At 47.4% G+C, this 12,706-nt stretch overlaps 7 protein-coding genes across 7 annotated transcripts; 5 read left to right on the top strand and 2 right to left on the bottom strand.

The window, feature by feature from the left end:
- The first annotated feature begins 1,013 nt into the window (after window positions 1–1,013).
- On the top strand, window positions 1,014–2,910 carry SPPG_09179 (uncharacterized protein). Its single transcript, XM_016757336.1, has 7 exons — window positions 1,014–1,291; window positions 1,360–1,452; window positions 1,544–1,603; window positions 1,667–2,087; window positions 2,158–2,290; window positions 2,351–2,694; window positions 2,761–2,910. Exons 1-7 carry the CDS (start codon window positions 1,195–1,197, stop codon window positions 2,774–2,776), a joined length of 1,164 nt encoding a protein of 387 aa, XP_016609127.1. The 5' UTR covers window positions 1,014–1,194; the 3' UTR covers window positions 2,777–2,910.
- Window positions 2,911–3,176: 266 nt separating this feature from the next.
- SPPG_09178 (uncharacterized protein) lies at window positions 3,177–4,097 on the top strand. The gene has a single exon (XM_016757335.1). The coding sequence runs from the start codon at window positions 3,228–3,230 to the stop codon at window positions 3,990–3,992; it is 765 nt and encodes a 254-aa protein (XP_016609126.1). The 5' UTR covers window positions 3,177–3,227; the 3' UTR covers window positions 3,993–4,097.
- A 662-nt stretch (window positions 4,098–4,759) lies between these two features.
- On the top strand, window positions 4,760–6,998 carry SPPG_04178 (chaperone DnaJ). Its single transcript, XM_016752424.1, has 8 exons — window positions 4,760–5,065; window positions 5,136–5,154; window positions 5,216–5,307; window positions 5,370–5,450; window positions 5,514–5,574; window positions 5,640–6,016; window positions 6,085–6,333; window positions 6,396–6,998. Exons 1-8 carry the CDS (start codon window positions 4,847–4,849, stop codon window positions 6,876–6,878), a joined length of 1,581 nt encoding a protein of 526 aa, XP_016609125.1. The 5' UTR covers window positions 4,760–4,846; the 3' UTR covers window positions 6,879–6,998.
- Window positions 6,999–7,092: 94 nt separating this feature from the next.
- Window positions 7,093–8,350, top strand: SPPG_04177 (uncharacterized protein). The gene has a single exon (XM_016752423.1). The coding sequence runs from the start codon at window positions 7,104–7,106 to the stop codon at window positions 8,241–8,243; it is 1,140 nt and encodes a 379-aa protein (XP_016609124.1). The 5' UTR covers window positions 7,093–7,103; the 3' UTR covers window positions 8,244–8,350.
- An 11-nt stretch (window positions 8,351–8,361) lies between these two features.
- Window positions 8,362–9,792, bottom strand: SPPG_04176 (uncharacterized protein). The gene is made up of 6 exons (XM_016752422.1): window positions 9,711–9,792; window positions 9,313–9,384; window positions 9,040–9,245; window positions 8,753–8,966; window positions 8,598–8,677; window positions 8,362–8,537 (listed from the first exon to the last, which is right to left on the bottom strand). The coding sequence occupies exons 2-6, from the start codon at window positions 9,356–9,358 to the stop codon at window positions 8,517–8,519; spliced, it is 567 nt and encodes a 188-aa protein (XP_016609123.1). The 5' UTR covers window positions 9,359–9,384; window positions 9,711–9,792; the 3' UTR covers window positions 8,362–8,516.
- A 67-nt stretch (window positions 9,793–9,859) lies between these two features.
- SPPG_04175 (cof-like hydrolase) lies at window positions 9,860–11,080 on the bottom strand. The gene is made up of 2 exons (XM_016752421.1): window positions 10,367–11,080; window positions 9,860–10,290 (listed from the first exon to the last, which is right to left on the bottom strand). The coding sequence occupies exons 1-2, from the start codon at window positions 10,971–10,973 to the stop codon at window positions 9,935–9,937; spliced, it is 963 nt and encodes a 320-aa protein (XP_016609122.1). The 5' UTR covers window positions 10,974–11,080; the 3' UTR covers window positions 9,860–9,934.
- Window positions 10,945–12,124, top strand: SPPG_04174 (uncharacterized protein). Its single transcript, XM_016752420.1, has 2 exons — window positions 10,945–11,551; window positions 11,624–12,124. Exons 1-2 carry the CDS (start codon window positions 11,048–11,050, stop codon window positions 11,936–11,938), a joined length of 819 nt encoding a protein of 272 aa, XP_016609121.1. The 5' UTR covers window positions 10,945–11,047; the 3' UTR covers window positions 11,939–12,124.
- Window positions 12,125–12,706: the final 582 nt, after the last annotated feature.

Genomic DNA, 12,706 nt, shown 5'->3' with positions numbered 1-12,706 from the left:
CAGCTTCATTCAACGTGGATATACCTTTGCCAGAGGTGAAGAGCAATTCTCGATACGCTCTCCGGTTCTCTTCTACATTCTCGACCTGAATGTTCTGAAAACGCTTCCCAATAGTTCCTGTTGATTCATCTGCGGCCAGGATACCCTTGCCAGGGGCAACAATAGCTTTGGCAGTCTCGGCAAGCTCTTTGCGGTATTTTTCTGGAGCAGCGGACATGACGGTTGGAGAAGACGTGAAAATATTGGACGTAAAAAAGTAAAGCAGCGGGTCAAGCTGATGAAGGGGAGGGGGAAGAAGCGTGGTGCCCTTTTTATAGTTGCCCCCAAACGATGAAATCCTGTGGAAGGTCAGGGAAGACGCGGCATACGCGTGCACATGAATCATCCAAAGCCAAATGACGTGAGCATCAACCAACGGTTTTGCTGCTTTCACGACGACAAACGGACGACGGTTTCTTACGCACATTGATTTTGGCAATAGGATGGGAGAAGGGAATTCGTAGAGGATACATGTATTTGCAAATCTCATTCAATGTGCGATGATGGGCATCAAATCCTTTAAGAGAGCGACACACAACAATCTGCTACAAGCGTTCTTGTTGCGAGACCGAGATGTGTTGCAACACATCCTTCAACATCCTTTTCAAAACATCTTTGCAATTCTACAGCTTTTCTTGTCCTCATCTGTTCAAAGGAACATGAAAATGCCAGGGTTGGCAGACTTTGGCCACTCGACAAAGGGATAAAGACTGTGCTACCATTGTCAAATCCATTCTAACTGACATTTTCCTAGTCAAGCCGGTAGACTTGTTATTTGCTTAAGAAACGATAGCCAGAATCAACAAAGCTTCAGGAAATATTCGTTCAAGAGCTAACAACATCCATCATGATGCCCAGCAGATGCCCAAAACCATCCTTCAAACCGCCTTGCAATGCATTTCTTCCATATTTAACCATTGGCTGCGCTTTTCCAATTGTGACACCTCGCGTGGCACACTTTTAAGTTTTCAACTCAGACTTTAATAAGGCCCAACGTTTTGCCAGCTGACGACGACGACGACGACGAGGACAAGATTGCAATTCACCATTAGGAAACCAACATTCTTAACAACGATAAATCCGCTAGCGAGCATTGTTAGACTCGAAGCCTTGAATTCTGTTTGACTAGTAGAACTCGAATTTTTTGTATACAACATGGTCGACACACCAGCGGACCCACCAAAGAGCAAGCGAAAGAAGGCTTCTCGGGCTTGCGGACACTGTCAAAAGGCTCATTTGACCTGCGATGATAGTATGTTGCTAGTTCGTACTGCCTCTCCTATTTCACACCAACCGACCGGTATATATGACTGTTTCTAGTGCGACCATGTTCTCGGTGCGTTAAGCGAGACCTTGCCGCCACATGCGCTGACGGCGTGCGAAAAAAGGCCAAATACCTACAGGATGTTGATGGTACGTTGAATTTTGCGGGCAGTGGTGGGATGAGAATGACACACATGTCCCAATTCATTTGCCTAACTCTATTGTTCATTGCCTCAACAAGACTCTGTAGCGCAAACAAGTACACCGTCCCCTGCCCCGCCAGCCAATACCCAACAATCAGGTGAAGCTCTTATATACTCAGTTGCATTGTGTGCATAGGGCACTTGCTGATCCCGTATGGTAGCCCAAGATACCTCCGCTACAACACTCCCCAACAACGTGGACTCTTCGCTTCTTGGCTTTCCTCTCGCACCAAATTTCAACTTTGGATCCAAAACCGTCAACCTGGAATATTCATTCCTTTCAAATATGCTTGGGGCTCCACCTATCGGAGAAGCCAATGGCAATGCTTCTCCTTTCCCGCTGGGAGATATGGGAATGGGGCCCCAGATGGATCTGAATGGACTGGACTCAAATCAGAATGACGGCGGCGACGATCCAGGAGGTGTTGGACAGCGAGAATCGATGGCTACTACAAATTCCCCCGTCACCGGGTCTGATGATCTGTACGCCGACAGTCGTACGAGTGGAGTGTACAAGAATGTGCTTCGTCCTTACGATTATCGAGAGGGATTCCATTCACTGGTGCGACATGTGAAGGAGCGGTATGTCATTCGGCAAATATTGATTAGAAGCAAGGTTACATTACATCTCACATGCTCTGCCTTACCCCAGAATGGAAAAGAATGATATCATGCGCATTTGTCGTGCGTTGGCTCAATTCCGACCATCATTCATGGCGCAAATCATGAACTTGTCAGAAGAAGATCTTGTGTTTATGGAAAAATGTTTCCAGCGCACTATATTGGTATGCCATGAGGCTCTAAGAGTACATGGCATATACCTATTCTCACCTTTTGCTAAACAGGAATTTGACAAGCTCATTGGATCGTCGGGCACTCCGACCGTGGTTTGGCGGCGAACAGGCGAGATAGCACTCGTTGGGAAAGAATTTTCTATCCTTACTCAATGGCCACGGGAACAATTGCTTGGGAAAAAGAGCTACATTTATGAATTGATGGACAATTCATCTGCGGTGGAGTATTGGGAAAAGTTTAGTTTGATCGCATTCGACAATTCACAACAGTCGGTGATGACAACGAGTACATTGTTATCACCATCTGGTCGACCGGTACCCTGTGCCTTTTGCTTTACAATCAAACGGGACATTTTTGACGTCCCGCTGGCGATTGTAGGCAATTTTTTGCCATTGTATGTAGCCTGTTTTTGCTTGTTTGATGTTAATCGGTAAACTGATTCCTTTTTGTGTTTATGCAGATTCCGACCGGTGTAGATCGCCATCACTCCTTGACTCGTTCAGTCATTGTTCTGAGATAGATATTTTTATTCGTGTACATGTAATTATTTTTCTATATAGCGTATGATGTAGCGCCTTAAAAACACAATACATGATTTCTATTGACGCCAGTTAAGAACGTCAGATATGTTGATGTTGCGCACTCCGTAGGGGCTTTCGAAGCTGCAAGCCACACATGGGAGTATTGCCAGAATCGAGGGTGAGTTTGACAGCTTGTCTACGGGCACACGGACAATACTGCAGCGGGGCTTGCTGTCGCGTGGGAGAAACCGAGCGACGGATAGCCTCCAGCTCACATTATGTCACCTTGAAGCTTCCGCGATTATTTCGTTTATAAACCCATCGGACGCCAAAGGACAACTCGTATTTACATTGACCTTTTGACGCAGTCTATCGCTTTCTGATCTTCAAGCTTCAGGATATCAGTATGATGGTCAAGGATAATAACAAGAAAGGCCAAATGCCCGTCGATATCCCTTCCCCTCTCATAACCGACCTCGCTACGCTGGAGTCTCGCCTTGGCCGCATCGACTACAGACTCATCGTCTCCCGCCTCATGCGCTGCCATGATTTTACTCTTCCCGTTTCAATGTCCATTGTCACCGAATATCTTCGCTTCCTCATTCTCAAAGCAAGTGTTCAAGACTACGATGGGACCGAGTTATCGCCCTCGCCATATGTTGAACTCGCCTGGCACTGTCATATTTTGGATACCAATCGATACGGTGCAGAGTGTGAAGCGTTCTGCGGGAAAGTTATTGGTCATAATCCCGATGAAGATTTTGCGGAAAGACCGGAGAGATTCAATAGGACATGTCAGCTGTATTTGTCGAACTTTCACCAAAAACCGAAGGAGGAGATTTGGCCGGCGGCTGATAACGTCCAAAATCTTGATTCTGACACGCAGAAGACAAACACAAAGCGAAAACGAGAGGCAAAGAAAGCCTTTCGGATCTTCGTAAAGACTGTGGATGGAAAAAGATTCGAGTTTAAAGTGCGCAAATCAGACAGCGTCAATCTATTGAAGGACATGCTTTCGTGTGAAGCCTGGATGGAAACCGACATGACGCTGATGTTTGCCGAAAGGCAATTGGAGGATGACAAGTTGTTAAGTTACTATGGTATTGGACCAGAATCAGAGCTTGTCGCGATCGACAGCGTGCGAAGCTCTAACTCCAGTGATGGTTGGTGATGGAAGTCAATCATTTTGATCGCTTATCTGTATTTGCAATTTGTATTTGCTTTCCAATGTCATGTGAAGAAGTCTATCAATAAATATCTTGCTAGCAAATATCCTAGGTTAATTGGCGATGTCCAGCATTTCCTACGGTAACTTACTGCAAGCTGTTGGATATGTCTCCCACTAAGCTAAGCCCTAAATCGACCAATCCACGGGACAAAAGGACGGAGATCCATGGTATACTCCGTGCATAAGCTTTCGAGGATCATGCCCTCGTTTTTGGGAATGCTTTCGAATACCTGTAAGCTTCCACTTCATTATGGATAGCGACGAGGCGCGCTCCCTCTTGATCATTCCATGACTGTCTCTCTCCATCTATGTCGTTCTGAACAGCATCACAATATGCCTTGACGGGACTGCTTTAGTTAAAAGTCGCAGCGACACTCCGCTTGTAGAGCCCAATGCTCGAAGGAAGGCACACACGGATGGTCACCAAGCGGAACTGGCGTCTAACCCCACACGATATTCTATTTCGGTAAATGGTTGTAGAATGTTCCATAAAAGTTACGGATATTTGAATGAATTCAACATTCCCCAACATTATAGACTCAGATTGACCCTTAAGCAATATCATGTTCATACGCTGCTTAATAGCTGGAATTTGGGTAGTCGGACCCGAAAGACAGCAGAACATTGCTTCCCAGATCGCTTACCTAATACAAAAACGTGTTCGCGTTTCGTGAAGGTTCCAGGTGTCATAGCAACAAGGGTCGGAACTTTGAAAGTTCAAGTGTCCCAACTTTACGAGATCACCGATCTTTGAGCATCAACTACAGCATAGGCGGAAACTGGGGTTCCATTTCAACATGACTTGCACATCGACAGCTACGGTTCATGTGAATAAAGCTCTACTTCGAACTTCTACTTGTCTGAACGTTGCAGGGCGACCATTTGTTGCAAAAGCGCGATGCATCAGCTCTGTTCGGCAACGGGAGTATGAACGCCCATTGCGACCTACTGGCAATCTTCGTAACTGCAATCAGCCATGTAAGGGAGGTTTCGAAGGGCTTGGCTCAAGTACAAAGGTAGGTTGTGTTTGTTAATGTTTACTATTTATCAACCTTGTCAACTCAAGCACAATGCTCTACATGACAGCGAACATTCCATTCAACACGTACGTCTCACGTCTGTTGCATTTGTTGATGGAATGTTGTTTAACCTGCTCCGCATTGTAGCGTCGTCTTTGTCTCCAAAGCGTGACGCTTATCAGGTTCTAGGAGTCAACAGAGACGCTTCAGCGAATGAGATCAAAAAAGCATATTACAAGGTCCGTATGGTTAGATCTCATATTTGTGGCGATTTCACGGCGATTTATCTTCGATTGTACAGCTTGCGCGCGATTATCATCCTGACACGAGCAAAGATCCGAACGCAAAGGATAAGTTTATCGAAATACAAGAAGCGTACGATGTATGTGGTCACTTAAACGCCTCTGATCACAATGATCGCTTTAATTGATTCATTTTGCCCTAGATCCTATCTGATGATCAGAAACGAGCTAATTATGACCAATTCGGCCATTCTGCCTTCACAGGTAGTGTTAATATTGCCAACAGTTGGGATTGGGTAGGTTTAATGACCATAACTTTCTTTGCATAGGCGGTGAAGGACCCACGGGGGCCGGTGGATTTGGCGGCGGTTTTGGCGGCTTCAATGGATTCGGAGGTGGTGCTGGAGGTGGTCCATTTGGTGGCGGTGGCAGCTTTCACGGAAATGCGCAAGACATTTTTGAGCAGCTGTTCACTGGTGGTTTTGGCGGTATGCCTGGCATGGGCGGAATGGGAGGTCGCGGTGGCTTTGATGCGGTGGGCCGGAATATCAAGACTTCGATGAATGTTTCTTTCATGGATGCGGCCAAGGGGACAACGAAACCGATAACATTTACGAGCATCGTAAAGTGCAAACCGTGTACTGGATCTGGAATGAAGGCAGGGCATAAACCACAACGGTGTAACGTTTGTGGAGGTGCTGGTCAGGTACTGTGATCTTCATATATCGATATGTGTGCGCTACCAGCTAATCCTCATAATTCCACCGCAAAAAGGTGTCGTTTGTTCGAGGAGGATTTCATATGGCGTCAACATGTCAAGCGTGCGGCGGAACGGGTGTGCGCATTCCTGCGGACGCGAAATGTGGCACTTGCGATGGTGTTGGTCGTGTTAAGGAGAAACGAACGGTGGAAGTTAAAGTCCCACCAGGAGTATACGATGGGTTGGAATTGCGGCTGCCGCGTCAAGGAAATGCCCCGCTGGAAGGTGACGGTCCAGAAGGGGATCTCTTTGTGCGGTTGAATGTACGTGACTGGTCACAAGCAGCCTGATTTTGCGTTTAATCTAATGTGTGCCTACATTATAGGTGCAAAGCCATCCAACATTCAAACGTGACGGTGCGGACGTGCTTGTCAATGCTGACGTACCTCTTGAGAAGGCTCTTTTGGGAGGAACGATTCGGATACCAACCATCGACGGGGAAGTAGAGCTCCAAGTACCTCCAGGTACCCAGCCGATGGAAAAGAAACGCCTCCGACGGCGGGGGGTACGAAAGATTGACCGAATGGGCGATGAGCGGGGAGACCAATGGGTCACTCTGAACGTGGCTTTGCCAAAGACTTTGACCGAGAAACAGAGAAAGCTATTGGAGGAAGCGTTTGACGTCGAAGGCACTGGTAAGAAGGGAAACCCAGGATCGTCGAACCCTGGACCAAAAGATTCTGAAGAAGGAGACAAAAATCCAGGCAAGGAAGAGACGGGAAAAGGATTCTTCAGGGCAGCATTTGATAAGCTCAAAAAAGACCGCAATGGCGACGATAAGAAAAAAGGGGACAAAGATGCAGCATGATAGAATTTAGTACATAGCATAGCATGGCAACTTCAAGCATCAATTCATTTTTAACTTTTTTGTATTACGAGGTCTCTTATTTTTATGGAAAACATCCCGTCAACTAGATACTGTTTATCGTTACCCCCGATCGGAACACGTGTTCGATTGGCATCACGTAATCGCTCGAGCCAAGACAAGTGAACAGAATTGTCAGGTCCCCGACTCTCCCTAGTCCAACCACCAATGCATACATTAACCAGCTCAGTCCATAGACCCAACCTACACGACCTCCCCACTCCCCTCCTAGAACTCATCCTCCTCTTTTCTGCCAACTCTGCACTAGTCACCGTTTCCCGCTCCTGTTACAATGCGCTTGCGTTTTCGTCAGCCGCTCGAGCGTCATTTCTCTTTGCTCGGCATTATCAGGAACCAGCTTGCGGTTCCTTTCTAGCAGAATGCTCACATTGGCATATCTGTACTCCTGAAGTGATTCGCATATTACTGAACAGATGCAGAGAAATTGACTCGTCGCTACCTGCTTTGAGGGATGCGGTTGTTGTGGCTGCTTGGGCTGGGAAAGTGGCCCTTGTGGCTGAATTACTAGCATTAAGTCAGCGTGTGTGCGGTTGGAAATGGGATGATGAGGATGTGGGTGATGGTTGTGAGGATACTTTTGCACATGGCGGGCAACAAGGTGTTTCACCCCGCCAAGTGCGGCTCACATACCCGATTGTATTGGAACAAGGCTTTAGGGCTGGATTATCACACATTCCGGTTATCAGATACTTGGTCGAAGAGGAGAGGGCCACTGTGACGTCGTTCATCTTGGTGCGGGCGGTCGAGTACGGAAATTCTGAAGTTATTTCCTACCTTGCAAGCAATATTACACATGGACGGAACAGGGTGATGTGTGCGGCTGGAGCTCGCGCCGCAACCCTCGGAAATGTCCCTACTCTGTCCCTTTTAATGAAGCATGGACTCGATTTACGCGCACAAGATAACGTCGTCTTGTATAGTGGCATCCAGTCTGGGCATCCCCATGTTGTGGAATTCCTTCTTAAAAAAGGTGGACTATGTCCAAATACCATTTTTCGGGAAACACACGAATCAGCATTGGTCGTCGCAGCGGCGGCGGACAAGGTGGCAGTGTGCGCAACCCTAGTTGAAGCCGGTGCAGATGTTCGATATCAGGCTGGCCTTGCACTAGCGGTTGCCGCAAAGGAAGGTAGACTGTCAAACGTTATATATTTATGCGAAAATGCTGGTGCGGATGTTTGGGCCAATGGCGGAGAGGCTATGCGATTAGCTAGAATCAATGGCCATAAAGATGTGGTGACATATCTAACTACACAGTCAAGCAATACCCGGGAAGATATTGTATAGCTTTGTTTAGGCATTTGGGTTTTAGTAGGAGACATTAGTAGAATGATTGTGCTGATGTCCACTGTGGCTGCAAATTAGTACAGTGACATGGTGAATAATATCGTGAGACCATTAACTGTCTCCCAGTTGATCAATTGTGCATCGTCTTGCTTTCATTCAACAATATATTAAACAGTACCGCCAATCCACAACCATCGCGGCCCCGTTCCAATACAAGCTGAGACAAGTCGAATCCCGTGTGTACAATGCGACCTACTCCCAACCCATATACATTTAATCCTTGACCAAGAGACCCTGTAAAAGACGTGCGGTTAAGCACAGCTCCAACAGAGGCAATAACCAAGTAAAACGCACCTTCTCCGAAACGTAGATACCGTCCAAGAACTTACGGATATCCTTGTTCCGTACGGTGGTGGACTGCTGGATGGAGGCGGCTAAGTGAGAGGATCGTTGTCAGTCATGCGCTCATATTTCTCAACAAAATCCCCCCTTCAAAAGTCGATGCATACCGGACTGGGAAACGTTGTCAATGTCGTTACCAGTAAGGATGATCTCATCCTTCTGGGCGGTGGAGTGGTCGATCTTCACACCATTAAGCATCTTAATGCGGCGGATCTGCTTCTCTCCCAAGAAGTTACGGATTTCCACCTCGGCACCATCGCTGATGATGTTGACGTTGATGGGAAAGTGAGCGTACACAAAGCGCATCTTGTACTCGAAGCCCTGAAAGTGTCATCGGAATCTCAGTCACCCGTAGAGCGTGAGAGTGCCAAATCATTTCCCGCCGCCCACGCACCTTGGTCACACCCGTGATCATGTTCTCGATGTGGGAAGAGATGGTACGAATGCACGCATTGTGCTTACGGCCACCGTGCCACACCTTGATCTTCAGCTTCGACTTGGAGAGGCGGAGGATTTCCATGTTGACGTGCTTGAAGTCCTTGACGAGCTGACCGCGGGGGCCCTTCACGCGGACAAGTCGGGCCTTGACGTCAACCGTCACTGGAATCCATTTTGCGTCACAAGACGAATTCCAACGCTACAATCAAAAGAATCGCCAAGTACTTACCACCCTCGGGGATGGGGATGTCATTTTCCTGAATGATGGACCTCATGGTGTATGACTATCGGGGTTTCCGGCCTGCAAAGTGTCAGGAAAGGGAATGGGAGCTGTTCAGAATCCATGTCAAAGGTCGCAGACAAATTCTCCATATCTACTATTCCGCTCGTCTCTCACTGTCGTTCCTCCGACTAATCCACAAACTCCATACAATCTGTTCGGCATTCTCGTACTTGTCCCATGTCGGCCTCTTGCCATTCCTCGCGCATGGGATGCCGCGCACGGTCCCATTCCAGTCTACGCCCATCCATCCATCCATCCGTCTCTCCCATCCATCCAGCAATTCGTTCTACCCATCGTTATGCATCCTCCGTCATCAGCCCTCCTCAACAATCATTCATACATACCAAAGTCGACGTTGACGTTGACGTTTCGGTGTGGGTTAGAGGACGATTCGTCGATTGCCAATTGACTTTGCAAAAATGGGGTCGCCAGTCCGAAATATCACGTGTCGTAATTTAGACGCAATTGGCAAATGGGGCCAACTGTGTTGGAAGGCAAGTCTTGCGTCGAGTAGATCGACGGGGTTTTGAACAGCTTTTGGAGCTGGCTTTTTATCCATTGCTTTACTTTAGTTAATCGTCGGGTTACGGGAATTAGTTACAGGTTCTATGTTAAAGACCTCCTCTAGAAACATTCCTACTCCACCGTCATCATGGGTTCCAGTTGTGTATCTGGCTCTCTTTTTCGCCATGTCCATAGCATTGGCCATAGCTACTCCATGTCCTGCCAAAGCTAACATACCAGCATCGTTTTCACCATCGCCAAACGCCAGAACGTTCTGAGGGGTGACATCTAACGAATCTATCAATGTTTGTAAGGCCAACTCTTTTGACGATGTACTGCAAATCAGTTCAATGGCGTAGGAGAGGGCGCTGGTCTGTGAGCAGGCATCAGGTGGAAATGCAGAAAGTTTTTTGCGGATATCTCCAGATTTTCCAAAGTACGTGTCAGTAAGGACATTGAACAGAAGAGTACATTCGTGTCAGACGGTAGGGCCTACCTGGAATATATTTCTCATCCGCAAGTACAACCACCTTTTGCACCTTGACCTGCCCTTCCCGAACATGATCCAAGATCCCATCAGGCGCAGGCTTCACATCCTCTCCAAATCCTCGAAGCACATCGATCCAAGCCCTTCCGTTCCTTCCCGCAGGATCCTTAATTACCTCAAACACTTCATCTTGCACATAAAGATAAGTAGACTTGTTCATAGGGCGTAAGATGTCTACTATCTGAAGAACAACGGTGGGATCTAGTGCGTCTTGTCGCATGACAGAGCCCCCGGGACCATAAACCATACAGCCATTTAGGTGAATACAAGGGAAATGTGATAGGTCCAGTTCTTCTCGTACTTCTGCGAGTGCTGCGTACGGTTTACCCGTTGCGATAATGAAAGGGAGGTCTGGCCGTGTCTTTCGAAGGTGAAGAATGGCCGATCGTGTACGAGGATGGAGACGGTGGTGCGAGTCCAAAAGCGTCCCGTCAACGTCTGAAACGATCAGTTTGATATCGTCTGGATTTATTGTTGTGCTGCCCATGTTTATTTGCCAGGGAATGCCGAGAGGTTGATGGAACATGGCCAGAGTCAAAAGGTCCGATTGTGTCATCTGGTGAAGTCAGCGGTCACGTTTTTAGAATCTTCGATCTTTTTGAGCTCACAGTTTACATCCACCACCTAAACATGAGCATTTCAGCTCGCTACCTGGGGATTTTGGTTTGTGGGTTGGTTTTTGCGACGACGGTACAGTGTTCGGTCGGAGGAGATGATGACGAGGACGATGAGTTGTTTGGGGAGGACACGTTGGAAGACCCATCCACCTCTTTGATTCTCTTAGCAGCCGCGTTTGCCACACGCCATTTGTATTGGCTGGTTCCCACCCTGTTGGTTATCCTTGCGGTCGATGTTGTCCTGTTCTTTTATGCAGCTGGGAGAATTATGAAGGATGAGTTTGTGGTTGTGCGGGCCACAAAGCTGACAAGTCAACCTCCTGCGGTAGTGTGGAATTGTCTCACTGACTGGGCAAAGTACTCAAAGTGGCGGCGAGATATTATTGGAGCTTCAGAACCTTTGGAGGAAGATGAAGCGGGCAGGCCAGATGGAGAGATCATGGAAAGGAATGCATTGTCAAGATGGATAGAGGTGGGCAAATGGGGAAGGAAAACACTGACAACAGTCATCGAGGAGGTGTGGCCATCTTTGATTCCTGATTTTGCTCAAGCTGTCAAGCTCACTTACCGCAATTAAAAAAATAATCAGGAAAAGAACTCGCTGCAAGTCCGCTCGCATCAACCTCTACCAAGTGATGCGCGATGGCCTATCTCGGTCTATCTGAGCTCCATCACATCAACATGGACGATCGAGATCACATCCCCTGCACCTTCCTCATCGTCTGGATGCGTCGTGTATCTCACCCAGCAAATCAAAATCGGTAGTCCCTCGCTGCGTCTCCTCATGGCTCTGATGGGATTTGGGGGGGAAGCCGAGCGATGGCTGGCGGACTTGGCGGCCTTTGTTGGTGAAAAGGATGCTGTTGTGATTAGACCTGTTGCTGGAAAATTGATGGTAGAGTAGGCATCTTGTAGATACGTTTGCATGAGCCCATTTGCCTTGTAGATATCTTTTTTGCAAAAGCCATACATCTTAGTGTGCAGGTGGTAGAAAATGTCACTAGAGACAAATTCTCCCTCCAACCCACTACAGCCGGTTCTAATTTACAATTAGCCAGCCTGTCCAACCCTTCATAACCCACCCCTATCCTAACTCGCTACAGGTTCCAGCCTGGGTTGAACTGGGGTACGTGCAACCAACTACAACTAGGCCCAATTACACATGCAAGGCATTACGGTTGGTTCTAACCGGGTAACTAAGCCCACATCACGAGAGAAATCCTACTAAGCCCTTGATTCCGAAATTCTTTAGTCAGAGGATGTTCAGATACTAGTAAAATCAGAATAATGAGACTGGATAATACGCGTGGGAAAATACAAAGATAATGCATACCTGCGATCGTAGCAATATAGTAGTAGCAGCATTTGCAAGGGGTTATGTTGTATTTGTCAGGCGGACGAGGTCGTCGGCACCAGAGCAGGATTCTCATGATGGACTTGAGAGTTGAGCGTTGGCAGATGCTTTGAGAGTCGAGGGATAAAGAAACAAGACGGAAGAGGGAGCAGGTCCCCTTTTATAGACCTTCAGCATGCGCCTCACCACAGTTTAAAAATAAACAAAAAACATTACAATACATGCCACACCGCTACATGCCACACCAATCTGAGTGATAGATGGGGGTTCTGATTAGGTGATATGATTAACCGGATTAATCCGGATAATGCTGGGTCC

Source organism: Spizellomyces punctatus (genome assembly GCF_000182565.1).
Source record: "Spizellomyces punctatus DAOM BR117 chromosome Unknown supercont1.6, whole genome shotgun sequence".
Classification (NCBI taxonomy): Eukaryota; Fungi; Chytridiomycota; class Chytridiomycetes; order Spizellomycetales; family Spizellomycetaceae; genus Spizellomyces; species Spizellomyces punctatus.
This window is presented reverse-complemented; position numbering and strand designations above follow the sequence as displayed.

Bases quoted from the DNA above. Each gene is read 5' to 3' on its own strand.
- SPPG_09179 (XM_016757336.1), top strand. From the start codon at position 1,195: ATGGTCGACACACCAGCGGACCCACCAAAGAGCAAGCGAAAGAAGGCT. The intron at 1,453-1,543 runs GTACGTTGAATT...TGCCTCAACAAG, and splicing joins ATACCTACAGGATGTTGATG to ACTCTGTAGCGCAAACAAGT. The intron at 1,604-1,666 runs GTGAAGCTCTTA...CCCGTATGGTAG, and splicing joins AGCCAATACCCAACAATCAG to CCCAAGATACCTCCGCTACA.
- SPPG_09178 (XM_016757335.1), top strand. From the start codon at position 3,228: ATGATGGTCAAGGATAATAACAAGAAAGGCCAAATGCCCGTCGATATC.
- SPPG_04175 (XM_016752421.1), bottom strand. From the start codon at position 10,973: ATGACACAATCGGACCTTTTGACTCTGGCCATGTTCCATCAACCTCTC. The intron at 10,291-10,366 runs GTAGGCCCTACC...GAAAATCTGGAG, and splicing joins GGATGAGAAATATATTCCAG to ATATCCGCAAAAAACTTTCT.
- SPPG_04174 (XM_016752420.1), top strand. From the start codon at position 11,048: ATGAGCATTTCAGCTCGCTACCTGGGGATTTTGGTTTGTGGGTTGGTT. The intron at 11,552-11,623 runs GTGTGGCCATCT...AAAAATAATCAG, and splicing joins TGACAACAGTCATCGAGGAG to GAAAAGAACTCGCTGCAAGT.
- SPPG_04176 (XM_016752422.1), bottom strand. From the start codon at position 9,358: ATGAGGTCCATCATTCAGGAAAATGACATCCCCATCCCCGAGGGTG. The intron at 9,246-9,312 runs GTAAGTACTTGG...AATGGATTCCAG, and splicing joins CATCCCCATCCCCGAGGGTG to TGACGGTTGACGTCAAGGCC. The intron at 8,538-8,597 runs GTGCGTTTTACT...CGTCTTTTACAG, and splicing joins GTATCTACGTTTCGGAGAAG to GGTCTCTTGGTCAAGGATTA.
- SPPG_04177 (XM_016752423.1), top strand. From the start codon at position 7,104: ATGCATACATTAACCAGCTCAGTCCATAGACCCAACCTACACGACCTC.
- SPPG_04178 (XM_016752424.1), top strand. From the start codon at position 4,847: ATGACTTGCACATCGACAGCTACGGTTCATGTGAATAAAGCTCTACTT. The intron at 5,308-5,369 runs GTCCGTATGGTT...TCGATTGTACAG, and splicing joins TCAAAAAAGCATATTACAAG to CTTGCGCGCGATTATCATCC. The intron at 6,017-6,084 runs GTACTGTGATCT...CACCGCAAAAAG, and splicing joins TTTGTGGAGGTGCTGGTCAG to GTGTCGTTTGTTCGAGGAGG.